Source organism: Clupea harengus, chromosome 22 (genome assembly GCF_900700415.2).
Source record: "Clupea harengus chromosome 22, Ch_v2.0.2, whole genome shotgun sequence".
NCBI lineage: Eukaryota > Metazoa > Chordata > Actinopteri > Clupeiformes > Clupeidae > Clupea > Clupea harengus.
This window is the reverse complement of record NC_045173.1, coordinates 17,686,837-17,711,826: the sequence shown is the minus strand read 5'-3', so window position 1 is coordinate 17,711,826 and position 24,990 is coordinate 17,686,837. Positions and strand designations below refer to the sequence as shown.

The 24,990-nt window shown below is 46.8% G+C and overlaps 1 protein-coding gene across 1 annotated transcript; it reads right to left on the bottom strand.

The window, feature by feature from the left end:
* Window positions 1-19,293: 19,293 nt before the first annotated feature.
* prpf38b (pre-mRNA processing factor 38B) lies at window positions 19,294-24,787 on the bottom strand. Its single transcript, XM_012835347.3, has 6 exons — window positions 24,283-24,787; window positions 23,242-23,310; window positions 22,906-23,057; window positions 22,739-22,799; window positions 20,971-21,203; window positions 19,294-20,559 (listed from the first exon to the last, which is right to left on the bottom strand). The coding sequence occupies exons 1-6, from the start codon at window positions 24,499-24,501 to the stop codon at window positions 19,803-19,805; spliced, it is 1,491 nt and encodes a 496-aa protein (XP_012690801.2). The 5' UTR covers window positions 24,502-24,787; the 3' UTR covers window positions 19,294-19,802.
* Window positions 24,788-24,990: the final 203 nt, after the last annotated feature.

The following is a 24,990-nucleotide window of genomic DNA, read 5'->3' as shown; positions in this document are numbered from 1 at the left end:
CCAGTCTGGGAAGAGGGCTTTTGTGGTGTTTAGTGCAACTAAGCAGGTTTCTTTTTTACCTCCTCCACACAGCCTCTTGCAGCCACTCTGCCACTCTGATGCGGGTTGAAATGCTCTGCCAGTCGGACTCAGCGCTGGTGTGGTGGGATGGTGCAGGCGAGTACATGGCGACTGCGGAGGACGGTGGCGGCCACAGGCTTAACTGCACCTCCAGCAACACATCCTGTGAGGTCAGTGGCCTGCGCTGCGGTCAACTCTACACGTTTAGTGTCACGCCGACGGAGTCACCGTGTGAGAGTCAGCCCAACAGCACGCTGCAGAAATACTCAGGTGAGAGACCTGATAGAGGCACCATGGAGATCTTACAGAATGTTCTGGAATGCTCAGTAGACTGAATATTCAGGAATGTTCTGGGAACACTTTCACACTCATGTTTTTATTTCTTCAAAAACAGTGTTGCGAGAAAAGATTGTATAAAAGATTGGATTTCACTATAATTTATAAGAAATATAATATAAAAATAATTAAAGGCTCTTAATTTGAATTTCTTAATTTGAACAGTTACAAATGTCTAGTGTTTCCATAGTTCCTCAAAGAAATATTTGTAAATATAAGTTTGTAAAATATCGTTTATATCTTATCATCACCTCTAAATCACTCTCTCAAATACACTCTCTTCGCTCCTCTGTTCCATTTCCTACTGTCTTCAGCTCCCTGTCCACCTCAGAATGTCCAGTCCTCCCTCCACTGTGACAATGACACAGCCTCCATCTCCTGGACCCCGAGCTCTGGGGCCATGTTCTACATCGCCACTCTGGAGCAGGCGGACGGACACCAGTCTATCTGCAACACCTCAGGGTCCAGTTGTGACTTCAGCAGCCTGCTCTGTGGACAGATCTACATGGTGACGGTGGCTGCGGAGGGACAATCCTGCAACAGCTCTCAGATTCCAGGCCCACCTATCATGACAGGTATGTGAAATGGATGGTAGAGGCTTCCTTGTAGTGATGTACAGTGGTGGAGATGGTGCTTGGCAGTGTTGGTAAACTGTTTGGAACAGGGGAAAGTTTCATAAAAAGTTAAAGTTTTGAGTGAATACAATATCTCAGAAATACACTGGCTCATCATTGTTGTGGAAAAAGACTGCTAAAGGTGAGGGTAAGAGTGAGGATCAGGTTAGGATCAGGAAAAGTGCACAGGTAGGTGAGAGTTAGGGACAACAAACAGGTATTTGTGATTAGGATCAGGCACAGCAGGTATTTGTGATATATTGAGAGTTTGTATTTTGTTTTGTATTGGCAGCACCATGTGTACCAGGAAACCTCATGGTCAATGTCAGCTGCAGCAGTAACATAGCAACAGTAACCTGGGACAGTAGCTACGGAGCAGTGGCTTATACTGTGGATGCCATTGGTAATGGTCACTCTGCCACCTGCAACTCAACCATGCCAACCTGTGACCTTTCAACTCTGAACTGTGGGCAGAATTACACCATCACTGTGTCTGCTGAGCATGTCAACTGCAGCAGTGGCAGCAGCCCACCTGTGGAAATCCACACAGGTAAGACAACATCTGAAAGTCAACTAACCATTTATTAATGGTATTAGACTTTTAACTGCTGCAGAGGTACTTTTAAACTCCCCTATGGCTAGACCATGGAGTTTAAGTATAGGACAAAACCATATGGAACAGCTCAGATGGCCACATACAGTGTAACTAAATTGAAATCTTTTTTTTTAAAGAAATAGCCAGCGTAGGAGATGTCACATATAGTGGAACGCTGTAACTGAACTGAAATCTTTTTATCCATGCTGTCAATTTCTTCCCTCTCCTAAGTACCATGTGTGCCAAGCGACGTTATGGCGTCAGTCCACTGCATGTCTAACTCCATGACGGTAAACTGGACTCAGAGTGCTGGAGGGGACACCTACACGGCCACCCTAGAGGACAGTAATGGCCTGTCCACCACGTGCCAGTCCCTGGGCTCACAGTGCAATGTCTCTGGCCTCCACTGTGGGCAGATCTACCACGTGTCTGTGACAGCCTCTGATGCCCAGTGCAGCAGCGCCTCCAGCACAGACGTGTCTGTTCACTCAGGTTAGTACACACCAGAAGGATACTTGATAGTGTACTATAGTGGGCGCACAAAACGCAGCCATATTCACTGCTTGCTAGAGTGAGCTGGTGAGGGGGAAACATTCTGTTTAAACTCATCAGCAAAAATCACACCAGATTCACATGGCAAGATGATATTCTGGGTTGAGCTGAGCTGAGTCTAGTTTGTCTCAATAGATTCAGGCTTTGGGCTCTGTGAAGCACTTTGAGACAACGTTTATTGTTAATGGCGCTATATAAATCGATAAAACTGAATTGAGTTGAGTTGAGTTTAACTGAATTGAATTGGACAAATACCATGAGGCAGATCTCACAGAAAACATGAGGTTCCAGCCTGTAAAAGGTATGCCACTGTTTGAATCTCACACCCTGTCTCTCTTTCACCCTCAGTGCCCTGCACTCCTACGGGCATCCAAGCCATCGTGGACTGCAATCTGGGCACTGCCACTCTGTCCTGGCAGAACAGCCCTGGAGCCGTGTCCTACACTGCAGTGGCAGCAACATCCTCGCTCTGGCAAAACATGACGTGTGACACGAACGCCACTAACTGTGAGATGGACAAGCTGGCCTGTGGGGAGGAGTATGCTGTGACTGTGATGGCCCATGGAGACACCTGCTACAGTTCAGCACAGATGCCCGAATACCTGATCACAGGTCAGTTACTGACCACAGACACAACGATGCAGTACATAGGGCAATCTGTATCATCTGTTGTAGAGATGATAGAAGCCAAAATGACACATTCTATATCTTTCAGAACAGTGGATTTCAAGTACAATGTAGCATGCATTATTCATGCTATGCTATGTGTGTTTGTTCCCAGGTGTATAAGCATATTAAACAAATCAGCATTGCTACATGTGGTTCTATTGCTCTGTATTCTTTTTATGTATCGTTTGAGAACAGTTCATCTTGAATTCACATTCATATACCAAAGAAGGTTGTATTTTGATATCCTGCATCATCACTGAGTACTGTCTGTGTGAAACGTACTCTTCTGTGCTCCCTTCCCATCCAGAGCCCTGTGTGCCCCTGAACCTGAGAGTGGACTACAGCCTGTCGACTGCCCAGCTCTACTGGGACTTCACCAAGGGGGCCACCAACTTCACCGCGGAGGCCGTGACCCCCCAGGGCCTGAACGCCAGCTGCAGCACCAACACCACCAACTGTGCCCTCTCTGGCATGGTGTGTGGTCAAGTCTACAACATCACCATCACAGCACACAACCAGGTGTGCCAGGAAACATCTGAGGCGTACCAGCTGATGACAGGTGAGTGGCAGGAGTGAGGTGTTGCTGTTGTCCAATCACAGGAAAGATTTTCTCTCCACTGATATAGGTATGGTTCTGCCTGAGATATTGACAGCCTTTTGAAACATCACTGAGAACATATACAGTGTGTTTATTGTGTCTTGAGTTGGCTGGTTTTAAATACTGAAAAACTATCGATGTCTGTGAGGATTGCTGTGGGTTGAAACACTTGAAAAGTGTGAGCGTTAGTGTGAGTGTTAGTGTGAATGTGAGTGTGAGTGTGAGTGTGAGTGTGAGTGTGAGTGTGAGTGTTAGTGTTAGTGTGAGTTGGAGTGTGAGTGTGAGTGTGAATGTGAGTGTGAGTGTGAATGTGAGTGTGAGTGTGAGTGTGAGTGTGAGTGTTAATGTGAGTGTTAGTGTGAGTGTGAGTGTGAATGTGAGTGTGAGTGTGAGTGTGAGTGTGAGTGTTAATGTGAATGTGAGGGTGAGGGTGAATGTGAGTGTGAGTGTGAGTGTGAGTGTGAGTGTCAGTGTTAGTGTGAATGTGAGTGTGAGTGTGAGTGTGAGTGTCAGTGTGAGTGTGAGTGTGAGTGTGAGTGTTAGTGTGAGTGTGAGTGTGAGTGTTAGTGTGAGTGTTAATGTGAGTGTTAGTGTTGTTGACTGTGTTTTATTCCTTCACTGTAGAGCCCTGTCCCCCTCAGAACGTCCAGTCCAGCATGGACTGCCAGACCAGCACCGGCACCGTTTCCTGGGAGCAGAGCCTGGTTGCCGTGGAATACTCTGTCCTCCTGGAGCGGCAGAATGGCCACTCTGCCTCCTGCGTCACCTCGGATACGTACTGCAGTATGGACGGCCTGGCGTGTGGCACAGTGTACTCTGTGGGCGTCAAGGCTATTGGATCAGAACACAACAGCTCCATGAGCAGTGGACCCAGCCTGATAACAGGTACTTATGGACAGACATCATAGACACTAGCTCCAGTTAGGTGGAGTGACTAAGAGCTGTTAAAGTCTGCTGTTATCTATTCTGTAATGAGTCTGGATGTTCATGGCATTGCGTGAAATGCATTTCCCCGATGCAGTTTATTCAGAGCGACTCACAGGACAGTGAACTGCCTGGGAATCTATCCCATGACCACAGTGTTGTTAGCACCAGTTGACCTAGCAGGAGAACAGCACAGAACATTGAATGAGTTGAGACGATCATGATCCCTGTCCGTGTTCTTCAGCTCCCTGTCTCCCTGGTAACGTGACGGTCGAGGTGGACTGTGAGCAGGACTCAGCCATGGTGCACTGGAATGGGAGCACGGGGGTGAAGAACTACACCGTCACAGCGCTGAGCTCCGAGGGCCAGCAGGCCCCCTGCTTCACCCAGCAGAACCAGTGCAACATCACTGGGCTACAGTGTGGCCAGACCTACAACATCTCCATCACTGCCACCAACCAGGCCTGTGCCCTCACCAGCGACACCGGAGTCATCTTCCAGACCCGTGAGTACATACCGGACAGAGCGAGATACAGTTCAGTATTCCTGTTTGTGTGAGCCTCAGCAATCCCCTTTGACAAAGCCCATCTATGCAATGCAGTGCGACACAACTGATAAACATTATATCAATCAATCAATCAATCAATCAATCAATCAATTTAATTAGTTTATTTGATCAAGAGGGACAGTGTACATTCATGAACATTAAAATGTAAATGCACCCAATTATAGCCAAAATGCTAGTTTCCATTGGCAGTCCCCCTGCCAGAGTGAAAAAGGCTATACAACCATCAAACATAACATTGACAATAAATAAAAAATAAAATAAAATAAAATAAAATCCCAATATACAAGTTCTACTGCTTACCCACTAATGATCACATTTTTGGTTATATATTTAACCGTGATTTGAGATTTCTTTTAAAGCAGTTGAATGAGGTTGATTCTCTAATGTTCTGTGGGAGATGGTTCTGACACCCGTTGGTCTCTGACTCCTGCGCAGGCCCCTGTGCTCCAACGTCCGTGTCTGTGGAGCAGCAGTGCGGCTCCCGCAGTGCCACTCTGTCCTGGAGGGGGCAGGATGGGGTGGAGGACTACACGGGCACTGCCACACAGGGCAGCAACGGGCACGTGGTGATGTGCAACTCCAACAGCTCCAGCTGTGTGTTCCCCAGTCTGGCCTGCGGGGAGCGCTACACCTTCACCGTCTCTGCCCACGGCCAGCTGTGCCCCAGCAACGCCAGCAGTGCTGTGGAGATCCAGACTGGTGAGACAGGCAGTGTTTGGTCTCTCTAAGTGTGTGACTGCTTAACGCTTCTCTTCTATTCTGTATCATAGCATATTCTATTTCTACTTACACTTTTTGATGCACCTCACAAGAAAGTATGAGATTCTACAAGAGTTTATATAGGGCCTTCTATCTCTAGGGCCATATATCATTGATCTCATCGTATATCTTATCTCTTGTCTTGTATGTAATATGTGTCTTTTTGTACAAGGGACACTGGATACTCTACTAAGTAGATTTGCCTGTACTCTACTATCCATGTGCATCTGTACATTATTTTGTGGTTCCCATCTTTCAGAACCATGCCAACCTGGACATGTAACAACCCACGTGGCCTGCAACAATGACACTGTGGAATTTGACTGGGCCGACTCCAAAGGAGCCATGTCTTACATCATCAGTGTCTCTGGGTGTCTGGGATACATGGTGGACTTCAACAGCACAGAGTCCCAGATGGAGGCTATCCTGCCCTGTGGGCAGACCTACAACGTCACCGTCACCCCACAGGACGACCGCTGCGATGGGCCACAGAGTGCTCCCAAACAGTTCAAGACCGGTAGAGTCCAAACACCCACTTACAATATGTGTTCATATGTGTAGCTAGTGTTCGGTTTCTGTGGTAACCCAGATGAGTAAGGTACTTCTTAACAACCCATAGGGTTAATGATGAAGAACCGATTGACAGCAATATTACGTGTATTATGTGCAGAATTCATTAACGTACTCTAAACAAACACAGTCCATGAAAAAGTATGATTTAAGCCAGCAAAGCCAACCAAATGTAGATACGCATTTATAAAGTGTTGATACGCTACATCATGGTACAGATACATTTGTACATTTGCACAACAGTGTGTTTAGAGACACATAGTCTCACATTTGACCTCACTCTCACTCTACCCCTTGTTCTCGCCTACAGGCCTTTGTGTCCCAGCTCATGTAGAGACTTACGTTCAGTGTGAGGCTCACACTGGTTCTGTGAGCTGGTCTCCCAGCGACGGGGCGCAGCTGTACAGCGCCATGGCAACAGGTAGTAACGGCGAAACCCACCCGTGTGTGACTAATGACACGTCGTGCACGTGGAATGACCTTCAGTGTGGCGAGCACTACAGCGTCAGGGTCATGGCTAGTGATGACAACTGCACCAGCCCACCCAGCAACAGCTCTACCATACACATGGGTAAGGGCAAGATGAAGTCATATTTATTCTTACTCATTGGGGTCTTTTTTTCTGAACTATTTTTTGTATTGTACTCTGTGCTCACAATCATGCAAGAATGTTTGAGGATTATGGGATTATGGCTTCTGTAATAATAAAGCTACATCACGTTTTCACTTCCTCAGCTCCGTGCATCCCTCAGTCTCTGATGCCCATGTTTGACTGCGGTTCTAAAATGGCGACTCTGTACTGGAGAGCCAGTGCCGGGGCCCAGATTTACACAGTGAGGGCTGAGGCGGCGTACGGCGCCATGGTTGCGCTGAGCACCAACAGCACCAGCGCCCAGTTCTCTGAGTTGACCTGCGGGCAGAACTACAGCCTCACGTTGACCGCACACAACATGGAGTGCAGCAGCGCTCAGAGCACACCTGCTAGCCTCATGACAGGTCTGCTCTTGATATTGTCTCGCTATTGTAGCATACAAAGTGATAATAATGATACAGAAATAATAATACAGAAAAAATAAGCAACAGCATAAACCAGCTATTACATATTTATGATTTTATATGAACTTTTTAACTGTTCACATTTAAACAAACAGTTTACTAACGGATGCTGGAATGACTGATGGGTAATTCCTGTCTCTTCTCTGGATGTTTAGAGCCTTGTGCGCCCACTGAAGTCTCTAGTTCCATAGACTGCGTGTCCAATATCGCCGTGGTGTCCTGGGAAGATGGCAACGGGACAGATTACTACACAGCCACGCTCCAGGACTCGAATGGCCAATCACAGAGCTGCATGTCCTCCTCCGGTCAATGTGGCATCTCCACACTGACCTGTGGGCAGAACTATTCAGTGTCTGTCACGGCCTCTAACATGCAGTGTAACACCACAACCACTGGCTCTAGTTTGGACACAGGTAAGTTAGTCAGTGTCATGTGAAGTGTAGGAAGTCTGTCGTAGGGTTGTAATAGTCACTTAAAGGTACAGTCCACGACACTAATCTAATACACTTTTTGTCAAATTCAGCAAATTGCTCTTTATCATCCTGTAGTTGTCCATTCTGTCTGCGCTCAAACAACTCTGATGCTCGTACACAGTCCTGGCTCTGTAAACAAACATAGTAGCTCTGACCAAGCCATAAACAGTTTCAGCCAACATGTTTCTTTAAGAATGCAGAAGAGATGGGTCTCATTTGATTGGCTGTTGAAATCCAATCCAATCCAATCAGCAACCTTTTCACCAGAATCGTGGACTGAACCTATAACAAATGCAGTAGAAAAGACCGATTTGAACCCTTTTCTTGTCCCCGTCCTCACCCACACTTTTCTTCATGTCCCTGCAGCACCTTGTGTCCCCATGGGCGTGTCTGTGGAGGTGGACTGCTCTCTCAACAGTGCCCTGGTGTCCTGGAACCGCAGCGAGGGGGCACTCTCGTACCAGGTGACTGCTCAGAGTAGCCATGGCAACAGTTCCTGCTACAGCAGCAGCCTCAGCTGCACCCTCGCCAACATCACCTGCGGTGCCAACTACAGTGTTCAGGTGGTCGCCATAGACGACAGCTGCTCCAGTACCCCCAGCCAGCCGGTGCTGTTTCAAACAGGTACTGTAAAGCTAAATGCTAAAGCTAAGCTAACAGGTAAAGATAAGGGACCAGTACAGATGGGGATAACAGTATTGCTCATGTTATCTTATCTCCTACATCCATTAGAGAGCAGTGATCAAAGGAATGAAATGGCTCTGTTGTTTTAAGGTCTTGAATATGCATTAGAGGACAAATAATAAATATACCTTCCCACCTCTGGCTGGAAAGGGGGTACCATAGCTAGCGTTACCGCCTTTGTAAGTCGCTTTGGATAAAAGTGTCTGCCAAATACCGGACCTTGAAGCGCTGATGATCACTGTTGAAATATCTTTCATTTACCTGATAATGCCTGCCTTGGCCTGTTGACATAACCAAGGTCCTTACACTAAATAACAAATCTAATGGTAGAATAGCTGTTTGAAAAACAGTTGTATTGCATATCTGTTGTAAAACATGCATCCAGTGAACCTTTGAAATTAAGCCATGGTCACTGAAAGCAATGCAAAATGTCTGATTTAAGTTATGAGGCTCTTATCACCTCTCCTAACCTCTCCTTTCAGCCCCCTGTGCCCCTGTTAACGTGTCGAGTAGTGATGACTGTTCCACGGGTGTCGTTCTGGTCACTTGGGACCACAGCTATGGTGCCGTCTCATACACCGCGAGCGCTCAGGGCAGCGGTGGCTACCTGTCCAGTTGTACCACGACCGGCACCAGCTGCCAGTTCAGTGACCTGCTGTGCGGCATGACCTATGACATCACTCTCAGTGCCCAATCAGACCAGACCTGCTCCAGTCAACTCAGTAGCCCCATCAGCATAAATACTGGTACGGTGAACACAACAGGCTATGGGCCTTATGGGGTGAATGGGGGTGTGGATGTGAGTGAGAGAGACGGGGACACAGAGACAGACGGACAGAGGGAGAGGGGGAGTGAAACAGGGAAAAACTCTGACACAGAGACCGACAGACAGATAAGCATGAAGAGAGACAGACAAAGGCAGATAGATAGAGAGAAGGACAGGGATTCCCATGTTCACATATCGTGTGATGTAGACAAATAATTGACTGTTAAAATATTATTTACATGAACAAATGGTAATGACTAATACAATACAATATGACAACAACTGCACCAGCCTACCCAGCAACAGCTCTGCCATACACATGGGTAAGGGCAAGATGAAGTCATATTTATTCTTACTGATTTGGGACTTTTATTCCTCAAATCAGCATATTTCAATGCTGAACTATTTTTGTATTGTACTCTGTGCTCACATGGGATTATGGCTTCTGTAATAATAAAGCTATATCACGTTTTCACTTCCTCAGCTCCGTGCATCCCTCAGTCTCTGATGCCCATGTTTGACTGCGGTTCTAAAATGGCGTCTCTGTACTGGAATGCCAGTGCCGGGGCCCAGATTTACACAGTGAGGGCTGAGGCGGCGTACGGCCCCATGGTTGCGCTGAGCACCAACAGCACCAGCGCCCAGTTCTCTGAGTTGACCTGCGGGCAGAACTACAGCCTCACGTTGACCGCACACAACATGGAGTGCAGCAGCGCTCAGAGCACACCTGCTAGCCTCATGACAGGTCTGCTCTTGCTATTGTCTCGCTATTGTAGCATACAAAGTGATTTTTAATACAGAAAATAAACAACAGCACAAACCAAATATTACATATTTATGATTTTATATGAACTTTTTAACTGTTCACATTCAAACAAACAGTTTACTAACGGATGCTGGAATGACTGATTGGTAATTCCTGTATCTTCTCTGGATGTTTAGAGCCGTGTGCGCCCACTGAAGTCTCTAGTTCCATAGACTGCGTGTCCAATATCGCCGTGGTGTCCTGGGAGGATGGCAACGGGACAGATTACTACACAGCCACGCTCCAGGACTCGAATGGCCAATCACAGAGCTGCATGTCCTCCTCCGGTCAATGTGGCATCTCCACACTGACCTGTGGGCAGAACTATTCAGTGTCTGTCACGGCCTCTAACATGCAGTGTAACATCACAACCACTGGCTCTAGTTTGGACACAGGTAAGTTAGTCAGTGTCATGTGAAGTGTAGGAAGTCTGTCGTAGGGTTGTAATAGTCACTTAAAGGTACAGTCCACGACACTAATCTAATACACTTTTTGTCAAATTCAGCGAATCGCTCTTTATCATCCTGTAGCTGTCCATTCTGGTGCTCGTACACAGTCCTGGCTCTGTAAACAAACATAGTAGCTCTGACCAAGCCATAAACTGTTACAGCCAACATGTTGCTTTAGGAGCGCAGAAGAGATAGGTCTCATTTGATTGCCTGTCGAGATCAAATATCAACAACCTTTTCGCCAGAATCGCAGACTGAACCTTTAACAAATGCAGTGTGTCTAAGAAAAGACCGATTTGAACCCTTCTCTTGTCCCCGTCCTCACCCACACTTGTCTTCATGTCCCTGCAGCACCTTGTGTCCCCATGGGCGTGTCTGTGGAGGTGGACTGCTCTCTCAACAATGCCCTGGTGTCCTGGAACCGCAGCGTAGGGGCACTCTCATACCAGGTGACTGCTCAGAGTAGCCATGGCAACAGTTCCTGCTACAGCAGCAGCCTCAGCTGCACCCTCGCCAACATCACCTGCGGTGCCAACTACAGTGTTCAGGTGGTCGCCATAGACGACAGCTGCTCCAGTACCCCTAGCCAGCCGGTGCTGTTCCAAACAGGTACTGTGAAGCTAAATGCTAAAGTTAAGCTAACGATAAGGGACCAGTACAGATGGAGAAAACAGAACCTTTGAAATGAAGCCTTGGCCACTGAAAGCAAATCAAAATGTCCGATTTAAGTTATGAGGCTCTTATCACCTCTCCTAACCTCTCCTTTCAGCCCCCTGTGCCCCTGTCAACGTGTCGAGTAGTGATGACTGTTCCACGGGTGTCGTTCTGGTCACTTGGGACCACAGCTATGGTGCCGCCTCATACACCGCGAGCGCTCAGGGCAGCGGTGGCTACACGTCCAGTTGTAACACGACCGGCACCAGCTGCCAGTTCAGTGACCTGCTGTGCGGCATGACCTATGACATCACTCTCAGTGCCCAATCAGGCCAGACCTGCTCCAGTCAACTCAGTAGCCCCATCAGCATAAATACTGGTACGGTGAACACAACAGGCCATGGGCCTTAGGGGGTGAATGGGGGTGTGGATGTGAGTGAGAGAGACGGGGACACAGAGACAGACGGACAGAGGGAGAGGGGGAGTGAAACAGGGAAAAACTCAGACACAGAGACCGACAGAAAGATAAACATGAAGAGCGACAGACCAAGGCAGATGGATAGACAGAGAGAAGGACAGAGATTCCCATGTTCACATATTGTGTAATGTATTCACATAATTGACTGTTTTTCTACATAGTAACAATAGTGCATGAACAAATAGTAATGACTAATGCAATAGCATGTCCTTCGACCGTGTTCTCCTGTTCATCAATGTTAACAAGCGGTTTTCCTCCTGTTTAGTCCCTTGTGAGCCTCAGAATGCCAGTGCCCAGCTGGACTGCAGTACCCGTGGTGCCTTGGTGTCCTGGGAGGCCAGCGACGGCTTTAATGCCTACCTGGTACAGGCAGTGGGTGCAAACGGGCACCACATCAATTGCAGCAGCTCATCCAGCAACTGCTCTCTACCCAGCATGCATTGCGGCCAGAGCTACAACATCACTGTCACAGTGCTGGATGGGGTGTGTGATAGTGTGTACACACAGTTCAGTCTGCAGTCAGGTGGGTTTACTACAGACCTGCAGGGTACTGCTTCTCAAGACGCAGCTCCACATGAAATGTATTCATATGATAACCTTGTCTGGTCATCAGAGTTGTATTCAAATGTTGTAGAATGTTTTAATTTTTTGCTTTTGATTCTTTTTGCTCATTTCCAGTGGTCTAACCCACATGTTGGTTATGCTTTAGCATACTTATTCTGTTGTAATATGTTACATGTTGCAACCCTATCACCTATTGAGGGAAGTTCTGACTGAACATTATTGTCCATCTGTGTGCGCCTTTTTTGTTTTGCCTCAATCCTGAGAAATCTGACCTGTGCTGACCTCTGCTCCCATCTCCTTCAGCCTCCTGTCCCCCTGGCAATGTCCAGACCAGCCTGCAGTGTGACCAGGGCGTGGCCACGGTGAGCTGGCAGCACAGCAGTGGTGCCATGCTGTACATGGTTGTGGGTGAGGCAGCCAGCGGGCACAGGACCACCTGCAACAGCAGCGCCACCTCCTGTGACCTGGAGGAACTACAGTGTGGACAGACCTACAACGTGTCTGTCTACTCGATGGACAATGCCTGCAGCAGTATGGAGAGCAGTGTTACACATGTTCATACAGGTGTGTTTGCGTGTGTGTTTAGTGCTTCTGTTTACAAGCATTCTTGAACCTTTTGAAAAACATGACGATTCTTTCACCTTTCAGCTCCGTGTCCACCTCTGAATGTGGGCTACCTTCTGGACTGTAACTCCTCGGGCATGGAGGTGACGTGGGACGCCTACATGGATGCCGACTCGTACATGATGGAGGCAACGCCGGCCAATGGCAGTACGTTTACCTGCAACAGCACGGGCACGCAGTGCACCATCAGCGCCCTGTCCTGCGGGAAGGACTTCAGTGTCAGGGTCATCTCCGTCAGGGGGGAATGCCACAGCCCACCCAGCCTGCCTATCAATGTCACCTCAGGTAGGAACCTGAGGCCACTCCCTGTGATGTACCAGTAATCACCATGCTGGAAGCTGGCAAAGAAGGGTCTGTCTGTAAAATGATGCAAAAGAGAAAACCCAAGGCCCCAAAGTAAGGTTTAGTAGAAGGGTTTTGATTCCAGATACAGAATCATTAATCATTATTAATGATCATATATCATTAATAGTGTTATACACATTTCGTTGTATTGGGCATTGTACTTTATTTGTTGTTGTTATTTGCTATTTTTTCAAATAGGTTTTGTTTTTTTGTCTACCAAACAACATGACCATAAACCTAGTCATATATTTTAGGAGGACTTTTCCTGAAAGTTGTGAATCCAGAAGGTCGTTGGCTTATTTGTGTGTTTCAGCTCCATGTGCCCCAGCAAACGCATCTGGACATCTGGACTGCGTGACCAACGCTGCCTGGGTGTCATGGCAGGAGGCGCCGGGTGCCCACGGGTACACGGTGCTGGCCGTGGGCGAGGATGGGCACAACTCTTCCTGCACCGCGACCAACAGCAACACCACCTGCAGCGTGCCCGACCTGGGCTGCGGCAATCGCTACACCTTCCACGTGATCGCCACGCACCACCACTGCATGAGCCCCCCCAGCCCTGCCATAGAGATGGAGACAGGTAGGGATGCTTTTGTGCGCAGACTCAGAGCCCCCACCCAAAGCTCAGGATTAGGATCCTGTGACATGAGAAACTAGTTATTGTTCATTGATTTTAAACGAATTAGAGATTTGGTTGTACTGTATGTTATTTGGTTGTACTGTATTTTACGTACTGTACACCTAGAGTCACAGCAGTTTTACTCAGCAAATTAGTTATATAACAGATTAGTTTACATGCAGTCATTTTGCAGATGCTTTAATTTAATGCAACTCATAACTCAGGTGTATTTTACTTGTGCGTGTGACCTCTGGGGATGAAACCCAGTAGTTAGCTGCTAGCTCGGCAGTTAAACTCCCGGAACTCTATATGCCTTTGTATACATATGTTTATGACATTTACAATACTTACAATACGTTACACTGTCCCATAACATTCTTGTTGTGTCTTTCAGCCCCCTGTTCCCTCTCTTCCATCTTGGCTTCCCATGAGTGCCATGCGGACTACATTGAGGTGGTGTGGGAGTCCTCAGACAGCGCCCACGTGTATGTGGCCACGGCAGAGGCCAGCGACTACACCCTGCTCTCCTGCAACAGCAGCAGCTCCTGTTGCAACCTCACACAGGTGCGCTGCGGCATGCAGTACACCATTGTGGTGGCGGCGTCCTCCGACACATGCACCAGCCTCAGGAGCCCCCCTTACAGGATCAGCACGGGTAAGACAAGGCTGGAGGGGAAGACTAAAGCGTAGATCATGACTAGTTAGTACTGATGCAGTGGTACCCATAAGTTCTAATTGCTTTGGGTCTGTTATAAATTGCTGCGTAGATCAACTGGAGCCATGGGTCAAGACCGTTGAGGCAATATCAAATTATATATATATTTTAATCTGAATAACTCAAAATCTTGACAACTTTCGTTCACACCTTGAATCACAACATGGTTCATAACATGAACCTGCAGAAAACAGTAAGATGTGAATGATCATGATCATCACTCTTATTTTCAGCTCCTTGTGCCCCTGTGGCTATGACCACTAAGAGGCTCTGTGAGTCAGATGCGCTGCTCGTGTCCTGGAGCCCATCACCGGGGGCCGAGTTCTACGAGCTGACGGCCAGCGCAGGTGATGGAGACGTGCGCAGCTGCAACACCTCCGACAGTAACTGCACCCTGTCTGACCTCCACTGCAGCCAGGCCTACACCCTCACACTCAGTGCCAGTCACGAGAACTGCTCCAGCCTGCCCAGTGCTCCTGTCACCAGCAACACAGGTAGGGGGTCAATCCCCTTTAGACGTCTCTCTTAAAGGAAATAGAAAGGACAGTCTAGAATCTAGACTCTAGATAGCCAATGACTGTTGAATGCATGGGGCCCCAAATTGGCCTAGATCCCTAAAATCTTCACCAGATCCAGTCCAGAGCATGATGTATCTGGCCCTGATATAAGGACACAAAATACTTTCAACGTACTATGCTCAAGCTGTTTAGAAGTATGTAAGCAATGTGGTAGTTTTTCTTTTAAAGTTTAGACATACTGGATACTATATTCTGGCCCAGTCTATCGTTTTCACTTTCTCTTGCTGTTTGGGTGTGTAACTGTTTTGAAGGTGACCCTGTGTCTGTTAACCCTGTTGTGTTGTGCAGTGCCCTGTCCACCTGAGAGCTTGTTGTTGGCTGTGGAGTGTGGTAACAGCTCTGCTGTGCTGTCGTGGGGGGCGAGCGCCGGCGCGGTGGGCTACACAGGCTGTGCCCAGGCGGAGAACGCCAGCATGCTGCACTGCCATAGCTCAGAGGCGTCCTGTGTGATGGAGGGGCTGGAGTGTGGCGTGATCTACAACTTCACCGTCCAGGCCTCTGACGGGCAGTGCAACTCATCGTTCAGTGAGCCGCTGGCAGACGGACTAGGTACTCTCACAACCTTTTACATCTACAGCTGATGTGTATGTTTTGACTGATTAACTTGATTTATATTTTACATGGTCATTGGTTTTCATCTCATCTGTTAAATATCACAGGACAAAACTTTAAAAATGTTTATTTAAGTGTATTCTGGGTGAAAAACAGCAAAACATAAAAAGCAGTCTCCAACTCAGAGAGTTTGCTCAGAGTGCAGTGAGAGTGCACTGGATAATATGGGTTTGCTCAGAGTGCAGTGAGAGTGCACTGGATAATATGGGTTTGCTCAGAGTGCAGTGAGAGTGCACTGGATAATATGGGTCATTTGTTTGCCTGGGCTTCACCATGAAGCTCTATAACGTCCGGCTCCTATTCCCTCTCTGTCCCCCTTCCTCCCCCAGTCCCGTGTGCTCCGGAAGGCCTGCAGGTCCGTCTCAGGGCCATGAAGGACGACCGCCAGGTCCTGGTGGCCTCGTGGAGCAGTGTGGACTGCCCTGACGCCCAGTACCTGCTGGAAATCTCTGGTAGTATGCTGGGAGACCCCCACATGCTGTTCGAGTTGTACTCCTACTGGACTGACGCCACTTTCTTCGAAACGCCCATCCCCTGCAGCTCCACGTTCAACGTGACGGTGAAGGCGAGGAGCTCCGCAGGCACTAGCCCGACATCAGCCACCGTCGCTGGAGCCACAGGTTCTACTCTCTTATCCATGAATTTAGTGTCTTCCTGAAGTGCATAGTTGACCTAGCCTGACGATGTCATACTCATAATTCTAGTCAGAATATGAGTCTGATACTGCTCCATTGGGCTGTGATTATGGGGCGTGTTTCAACCGAACCAGGAAAAGAAATGCCTCTTCGCTCAATTGGATATACCTAGAACCAATCAGAGCAACGTAGTATGACCATAACGTAGACCATCGGGGCCAGCTGATACATTAAACTTTTACCGGATCCCGTAAGAAGGACGGAAAAAACATATTTTCGATCGACAAATGCCTTGATCGCGTTTCTCTGTTCCTCTTTCTAAACGAATGTGCTGTCAATGTCTTCTAAAACAGACTCGAATCTCCACATTTCAGCTCTCCAACGGCAGCCATGTTTGTTGAAAACGAATTGACCCCAAAAGCTCTTTGGTGACGTGGTTGATTATGTTGCGGTTGATCATCTGTCCATCATCGTATAAAGCCCGCCCTGACAATTTGATTGGTCTATCTATCTCCTCACAGATTATTGTGAGGAGATAGTTTCTCCCCAACGGAGCAATGCCAGACCGAACTTCCCGACCTAACATTTTGTGGGCGGGCTAAGTTCGTCTGGCATCCAGGCTATAGTTGACCTTGAGTACAGGGTTACTTTTACATTCAGAAGTAGGTTTAACCCTGATCTCACCCCAGATGTGCTCCAGAGTCAGCTCAGCCTTCTTCCTTTGATGTGTTGAGCAGTGTGAACTGGCTTGGCTAGAGTGTGAGTGTAACACATGTGAACTGTCTCCCAGCTCCCTGCCCTCCCCTGGCTGTAACATACACGGGATCAAATGTGTCTGCCGTCGTCTCCTGGAACTCGTCTGTGTTCGCTGCCGATTACAGCGTGTATGACGTCTCCGGCTCAGCCCGGGCTGAGATCTGCAACACTGCAGATTTCTCCTGCAATGTGACTGGTGTCAACAGTGATGACATCGCAGTGACAGCCAGCAACAGTGTTGGGGAAAGCACTCAAACCTCTGTCACACATGGTGAGAATATGGCTGTGCATTAAATATGCATATATTGTTACATGAATACACTCATACACTGGCTGATGCTTAGGTAAACAGATATAGGACTCCTTGGGGTCAGTGTCTTGTCTGGATGCTTGATTGTACAGATGTCAAATCTGAGTAAGACCATTGCAGTGTTGGTGATGGCTTGTGCCTTGTTTGTTGCTCACTTCTGCAGAGATCCTACAGCGTAGAAGAAGAGATCTTGGTGAGTCAAGACTCAGGAATTTCATATTTTATACTGGCATAAACTAACCTGCCTCCTCTCTAAATCATAATGATCAACAGGATAATCATCCGGCTTTGTATGAAGTTCATTCAAAATATTCTGTTCTGAAAGACTCATTGATATTTCTCTCTGCAGGTGTTTTACCCGCCCCTGAGCTGACAGTAACCCGGGTTATGGCAGACTCGATACGTGTGGAGTGGACTCCTGTGCCGGGGGCGTCCTACTACAAATTGCGAGTCAGAGAGCAACTCACCGCCCGTCCGCTCAGGCCCGAAGTGACGTCCATCTACAGCGAGGCCTCGGACGTGATCGACCTGAAGCCCGCCACATCCTACTGCTTCAGCGTGTTGGCTGTCATGGACTCGCTCATTAGTAGCCTGTACTCAGAGCCAGCGTGCGCCACGACAGACGCTAACATCTGAAACGGCACTGTCATTACATAGAATATAGTTATACTAGCATACGAATGCTATTCTCTGGGACAGGGACAGTACTCTCTAAAGCCTTTTGGAAGGGCATTATCAATTACTTAGCCTATAGGGTTGTGGGTGTACAGTGCCAAAGACTGGGGTAGTCACTTTGTAACAAGCAGGGTTTCTTAATCTCTATAAGCATAGGGGCGGGGGTTCTGTAGTTATAAGTCACGTGGCTTCTTAAACCCATTGCCATGTCATGAACACGTGTGGTTTCAATTGCTGTCATCATGAAAAGAAAATGCCACTAGAGGTCGCTTTTGTGCGTTTTAATTTAAACCTGATGCGATGATGGTTTAAAGACAGATTAGAACCATTTCCCCCAGAATTAGACCGATATTACATTCAGTACATAAACGGCAGGCTTGTAAGCTATGTATTGTATATGTTTTGCCCATGTAGGCATGTCATGATGTATTACTATTAATAGCCTGTATAGTAATTTCAATACTAGTATATTGATATTTGCATGGATCTAAGTTAATGACATCATTAAGTTCCATTCTTTTTTCATATCTTCTGTCAAATAGTAGGGTATCAACAAGTGGCACTCTTTTAACAATGTCTGGATATCGATGTTCCGGTTTCCAGACGGATTAGTATAAGCGTGAAGAGGACTTTGGTGTTAAACATCCGGTTTAAGAAATATAGTTACAATATCGCAGCTAAACTAACCAAATGCTAACTGACAGAGCAATTGCCCCATCCAGACAGGGTTTATCGCTTGACTGAACTTTAAACACCCAGAAATGAAACTTTTACTTGCAATATATCTGAAATCAAAGCCTATTACATTTATCTACTGTTCTTTTGATATTTCTTTTTGTCGTGCATTTTCAGGTTGTTTTTTAACTTGATGTACATTTATGAAGACATTTCCAAACACCTGGAGATTTTTATATTGCAACAAATGAATGACGCATGGATGTATCTGCAAATATTTTCTTTTTTCTGTCTTTGAAAAACTGAATACCAAATATAGTATATTTCCTTTGCCAGAGTGAAGACCCCTGGCTTATTTTGTACATTAACCAATTAAATTAAAATGTGAAAGATTCTATATGAAATAAACTCTAAAACACATAAGATGTCTCCATTCAAATCACCTGCAGAAATGTCGATGTAGATTAAGTTTTAAAATAACCCCATTCTCCAAGTTCTTTCAGTTGTCTACCTGTCCTTCAGAGAATATGACAGTGCCCATATCCAATATAATGTTAGTTTAAGAGAAACATTTCCACTTTCATAAAAGTATTTTATTAGAAAACGAAATGCAACAGAGCAATGAACCAAACACAACACAATTTCAGCACAGCTCAGTGCATTGTACAAATCCGTGGTTGCTCCGTACAATTCAAAACATTCTCAGAACTTTATGTACAAAGCATTTCAGAGGATTGTTGAAAACTGAAATAAAATCGGAACAATTACAAAGGGGAAAAGAAACAAACAAGGAGCTTTTTTTCCCTCTCAAGTTAGCTCTTGTGCTGGGGAGGAGACTACAGGTGCAGGGAGGTATCTACAGAGGCACAACAGTGGGAGAACCAGGATACATGGTCCCTTGCTGCACCAATGCCGTCGTTTGTCCTTTACTTTTCACTGTCCTTAGACACGGGTGAGGAAACACGGAAATAAAACAAAGAAGCAAGGTGGTAAAAATAAAAAGGATGTTGATGCGAAGAGCTGGCCAACTGAGGTGAATGGGGGGGCAAGTTGGATTGGATTGGGTCGGGGGTCAAGGCTGTCATCAAGGCGAGCCATCGCCACGACGCTCTGGGCTTTGGCTGCGCCTGTTGCGCACGCGCTCCTGGCTGCGGCTGCGTTTGTGCGCGCGCTCTTTCTCTCGCTCGCCACTCTGGCTGCTCTCCTTCTTCCTGCCACGGTCCCGATCCTTCTCCTTCTCCTTCTCGTCTGGCTGCTCGTGCCGGCTGTGACTGCGGCTCCGTGACCGCTTCTTGCTGGAGCGTTCGGCCTTGTGCCTGCGTTCCTTGCTACGGCTTCGACTCGAGCGCTTGCTCTTCTTCTCCTCCTTGTGGCGCGTCTTCTCCTCGCGCTCGTCCCGATGCTTCCGCTCCTCGTTCTCCCCTTTGCTCCTCTTGTCTTTCGAACGCTCTCTCTCTTTGTCTTTGTCCTTATCTCTGTCCCTTTCACGCTCGTGGTGGTGATCCCTTTCCTTCCGCCGACTGCGCTCGTTCTCTCCATCACGTTCTCGCTCCTTCTCCTTCTCCTTGCGATGCTCCCTGCTGGAGCTTCGCCGGCTGCGTTTCTCTATGCTCCGGGAGCGTCTCCGCTCGTGGTCTCCCCTCTCCCTCTCTCGATCCCGGTCTCTGTCCCCCCGGTCCCTGTCCTTGTCCTTGTCCCCCCGGTCCCTGTCCTTGCCCTCACGTTCCTTGCGCTGGCGGTCTCGCTCGCGCTCCAGCTCGTGATCGAAGCTGACGCCGCGGCGCTCTCTCTGGTGGCTGCGGGAACGGGAGCGGTCGGGGGAGCGCTTGGGACTGGGAGTCCTACAGGACACAGAACAAAGCTATGAGTCGAAACAAGAGTAGTGACAGATAAACTGGGACGGATCAACTACTTTTTAAAACCCAAATTGTCCCCACTTGTACAGCACAGCTAAGTGCCAGTATATAAATAACCATGACTTGTCTATTCCTATAGGCCTCAGTTCTGACAATGGCTTAAGGAGGACATAAAAGAAACTCCCATTGGGTCAGACAGGTAGGCTGGAAAAGACCAGCTGAATGATGAAGCCTGATGCTTTGCTTTTCAACATTACTTTGTACAGCACTTTGGGAAATATGACTGGTTTGCTAAAAAAAAAACCTCCCTTCAATTCTCAAAATGACTGGATGTTGTTAGAGATCTTGCCATCCGAAAGACATCAGTGAGGTTATATATTTTTCCACATCACCCACCGCGAGCGTTTTCGTTCGCCCTGACGTGCTGACTCTGCCGCAGGCTCCTCCGTCTTCTCTTCCTTCGGCGGCTGCTTCCTGGGCCGTGCTTTGAGCTGCTGATCGATCATCTTCTGTACAGGCACGGGGATGCGTGGGAACAGCGTGGAGAACCACTCCAGCTTGGTCAGGAAGGACCGCAACATCTCGCCGACGGTCATAACACAGCCCCCGCCGGCCTTCACGTCCAGCTCCTGCCGAGGCAAGCGCCAAAAAAAACTTTAATGATGCAGCTTGACATGACACAGCTTCACCAAGTTCACATCTTAAGAAGAACACTTGTATTACACTGATTCACTAAACCCTCATTGTAACATTTTTTCTTGAAGGAAATTTGTGAAACAGATATCAAAACAAAAAAAGAAATAGTATTTGTGATGACCAAATACTGACACTTCACCTCTGTCTTCATCTAGCTTAATACTAAGACAAAAGCAACTGTTACAATGGCTGGATAAATTGGACTGAGGACATAGGCTGAATGAGAATGGATTTCTTTTTTTTTTTTTTTTTTTTAACTCAACTAAACTCAATCCTCTTTCGGGTGTGTTTACACTGCAGGCTCCCCAAAAATCTCCCCCTTGGAAAGAAAAAATTATGTAACAATAAAAGTAGCCATCATTACACAATCATGTATGGGCTTCACATCTCTCTCAATCTCTTTTAGGCCAAAGGTCCGCGAGGGGAGTGGGTTGGGGTGGGAGGGGGGGCTGAGAGTCTGGGGGGCGCGCAGTGCAAGCACTCCAGGGAGAGGAAGAGAGTTGTACACCACCAGCAACATGGAGACCAAGTCTGAATGGGTAGAACAGCCGCTTTGCACTCACACACGCAAACCGACTGTGTTGAGATACAATATCCAATTCACCTGCTGCACAAGGACCATCTAAAGGAGAAAACATCGGAAATTAGCCAGGTGGGTGTGGGTTTCATGAGATGTGTTTGATGTGTCAAGAAAATAAAGAAACAAAAACAAATGAGAGGGAGGGAGGCCTGGTTGCACAGCGAGCCAAATAGTCAATGCACAAGAGGGCCAGAAATCGTATTATTTGGATCAATTGTTTGAAGCGGACACGTATAGGAAACAAATTTAGCTAGTTTTTTTTTTTGAAAGACTCCTGTGTCCCAGGCTGTGTGGAAATGGCTGGCAGATTCTACAGGTAGCCAAGCCAGACAACCACAGTTCTTACGGGTTCTCACGAAAACTAACCATAAAGACACATGGAATGCGAAAGATGACTTTTAGACTGAATCATCTTGTGAGCCACCTTGTAATGTTCCAATAATTTATCCAGTTAAAACATTTAGGGTAGGTTCAAGTGCTAAGTTCAAAAGCGGTTCAAGTACTTAGCTGGTGAACTGGTGAACTGGTGATGGAACAACCAAATTTCACTGGGACAGTGCAATTGTTTTGGCAATTAATAGAGATCAATGTGGTGCAACAAGTCCTGAATACATCTCAGAATCAAGGATTAAAGAAAAAAAAATCATGGCATGCCTTTTAAACTTTCACTACTTCAAATTCTATTAATACTTACCCTGACCAACCAGCATCAGAGCAGCATTATTATCTATTCCACTCGCGACAAACTCATTAGGCCAAATGAATGCAAAGGTGAATATCAGCTATGTGCATCACAATACAAACAAGACTAGAATGAATTATAACCTCCATGCACTACTTTAGCATCAACAGAAGAAATCTGTAAAAGCATTACCCATGTCCACATACCTCCTCATCATCAAGGAAACCGTCATACCAGTCCACAAGGTCAGAAGGTGGCTGTGTGTACCTATGACAGAAGGACAATGGGCATTTGGTGAGACTGGACTTCCAATAATGGCGCTGCCTTGACGATAATGTTTTAGTAGTGGGGGACGAGTTAAGCAGATGCACACCTTATATACATGAAGCCAAGAGCCCTGATGTAGGGAGAGTCAGTGTGTGTGATGAGGCCCATCACCTGCTTGCGGGTCAGCTTCAAGGTAAACAGCTTGTACAGCAGACAGAATGCCGTAGAGACTATACCTCCGGTTCCAACGCCTCGGACCTGCAGAACAGAAGTGTTTCGTGACTTTACATTTACACTTTCATTTTAAGTTCTCTGCTTTGAGAATGAACCGGGTGTAAAGTTCACATTCCACTGGGAACTGTTAATGTTTTATGTTCTCTGCTCAACATGTAGTCACACCGAAGTGATGAATTAGGGTTCAGAGGCACGTACTTCTACTTACCCCGCCGCACATGCCTGTCTGGCCTGCGGTCTTTCTGCTTCCCTTTTCCCAGGGCTCCGCATGCAAGACCTGCAGAAGGCATAACATGGTGAAGTTTAAAGATTATCAGTCATTAGCCCAAGTCGAGATATTCTTTGTAGTGCAGTTATGGGTGTTGCAAGTGACATTGGCATTTCCAGCAAATCTCAGCCACTCCCCCATACTATAAAATTATGCCCATTCGGTCAACTCACTGCAGACATGCAAAATAACTTTTAAAAGAGTGTTTCCTGATTGGTCGACATCTTGGAATTCATTTCTAACTCTATAGCGATTAGAGATGAGCGAAGTACCAATATCTCCAAGGTTTTCATTCATTACTCCGAGCATTTTAGCGATATCAGTCAGACTGATAAGACAGAGCAACTCTGTTAAAGAGTATCGCTTGGCCCAGGATCTTAAACTCTCAAATTAGCCAATCAATACTTAGCCGACGAGCTAGCAGGCCTAGTCAATTACACGCTATAACGTTGTACTTCCGCTGCAGTCCACATCCTGGCAACATAGCACGGCTGGGCATATGGTAACGCTAGCCATCTGTATCGATAGCTAGGCTCCAAGCTATAGTGAATGATATTTTTCTAAAAACTCTTACCTCAGAAGCATTTTCCCTACATTTCAATTACCACATGATGCAGTCAGTGTCCTGTTTAAACGTGTATTTACACAGAGACAAAATACATAATCCCATAACACAGTTGTTACCTAAGACAGAAGAGTTACCTAACATATAACGTCAACGCTAAGATGCGTGTGCTAGCGAGGCTGAATGCTAGCATCGATGGCCTGGCGTTGTTTATCCTGAAGTGCATACCAGAAAAACAACGGTCAAAGCCCCACCAGGAACGATTGAGACTGACCCAATTATGAATACGTTACACTATAATATTCATAAACATAACCTACATGAAGTATAATTAGCATGCTAGCTCGTCGAATGGCTTCAACTTGCAAGCTAAATGGCTGCTAGCCGGCTAATGTTGGCTATTTTTCATTCGTTACCTTGAAGTAGATCTCGTCCACAACCTCATGGTATGTCTTGAGTTCATACAACTGAACCTTGAAATATGGAGATGAGAGCACATTCGTGAGGATCATGGGGTTCAAGTTCATTGTTTTCTCGTTGCCCCAGAGCGGCAACACATTCCCATGCTTCCCCGAGGTGGGTTTATTCACGGCCTGCTGTTGCTGTTGATTCCCGACAATTGCGTTGTTTGCCATGGCTGTGGCTATAGCTACCTCAGTCGAGCGGCAATATGCGGGAAATTAGCAGAGTAGCTAGCAAGCTATGTAGCTCACACAATCAAAATGTTACAACTTAAACGCCATCAAATTATATCCGACATCCATATATTATATCCGAAAAGTAACACGAGTTGACGAAAAAGATCTAATGTCCTCTCAGAACAAGGTAACACCCGATGAATGATTTATAACTTAATGCGGGATTCAATCGATGCCTTCAATGAGTAAGTGTGTTGGACAAGATGGCCAACGCGCGGACTGCTGTAAGAGAAACGGAAAGGGAGGGATTATACGTTTGTATCAGCGGTCCAATAGCATTTATGTATACAGACGCAAGTGTTCACGATTGGAGACTGTAGAATGACTATCTTGGTTTGCATTTTTTAAGATGCCCTAGTTAATCATGCATTATAAATCAGAAATGGAATATAAGGCTAATGATGGACTGCCAACAAAGGGTATCAT

Coding starts and splice junctions, on each gene's coding strand:
- prpf38b (XM_012835347.3), bottom strand. CDS start 24,501: ATGGCAAACAACGCAATTGTCGGGAATCAACAGCAACAGCAGGCCGTG. Junction 23,311..24,282: donor TGGACGAGATCTACTTCAAG/GTAACGAATGAA, acceptor TGCCTTCTGCAG/GTCTTGCATGCGGAGCCCTG. Junction 20,560..20,970: donor GGCGAACGAAAACGCTCGCG/GTGGGTGATGTG, acceptor TGTGTCCTGTAG/GACTCCCAGTCCCAAGCGCT.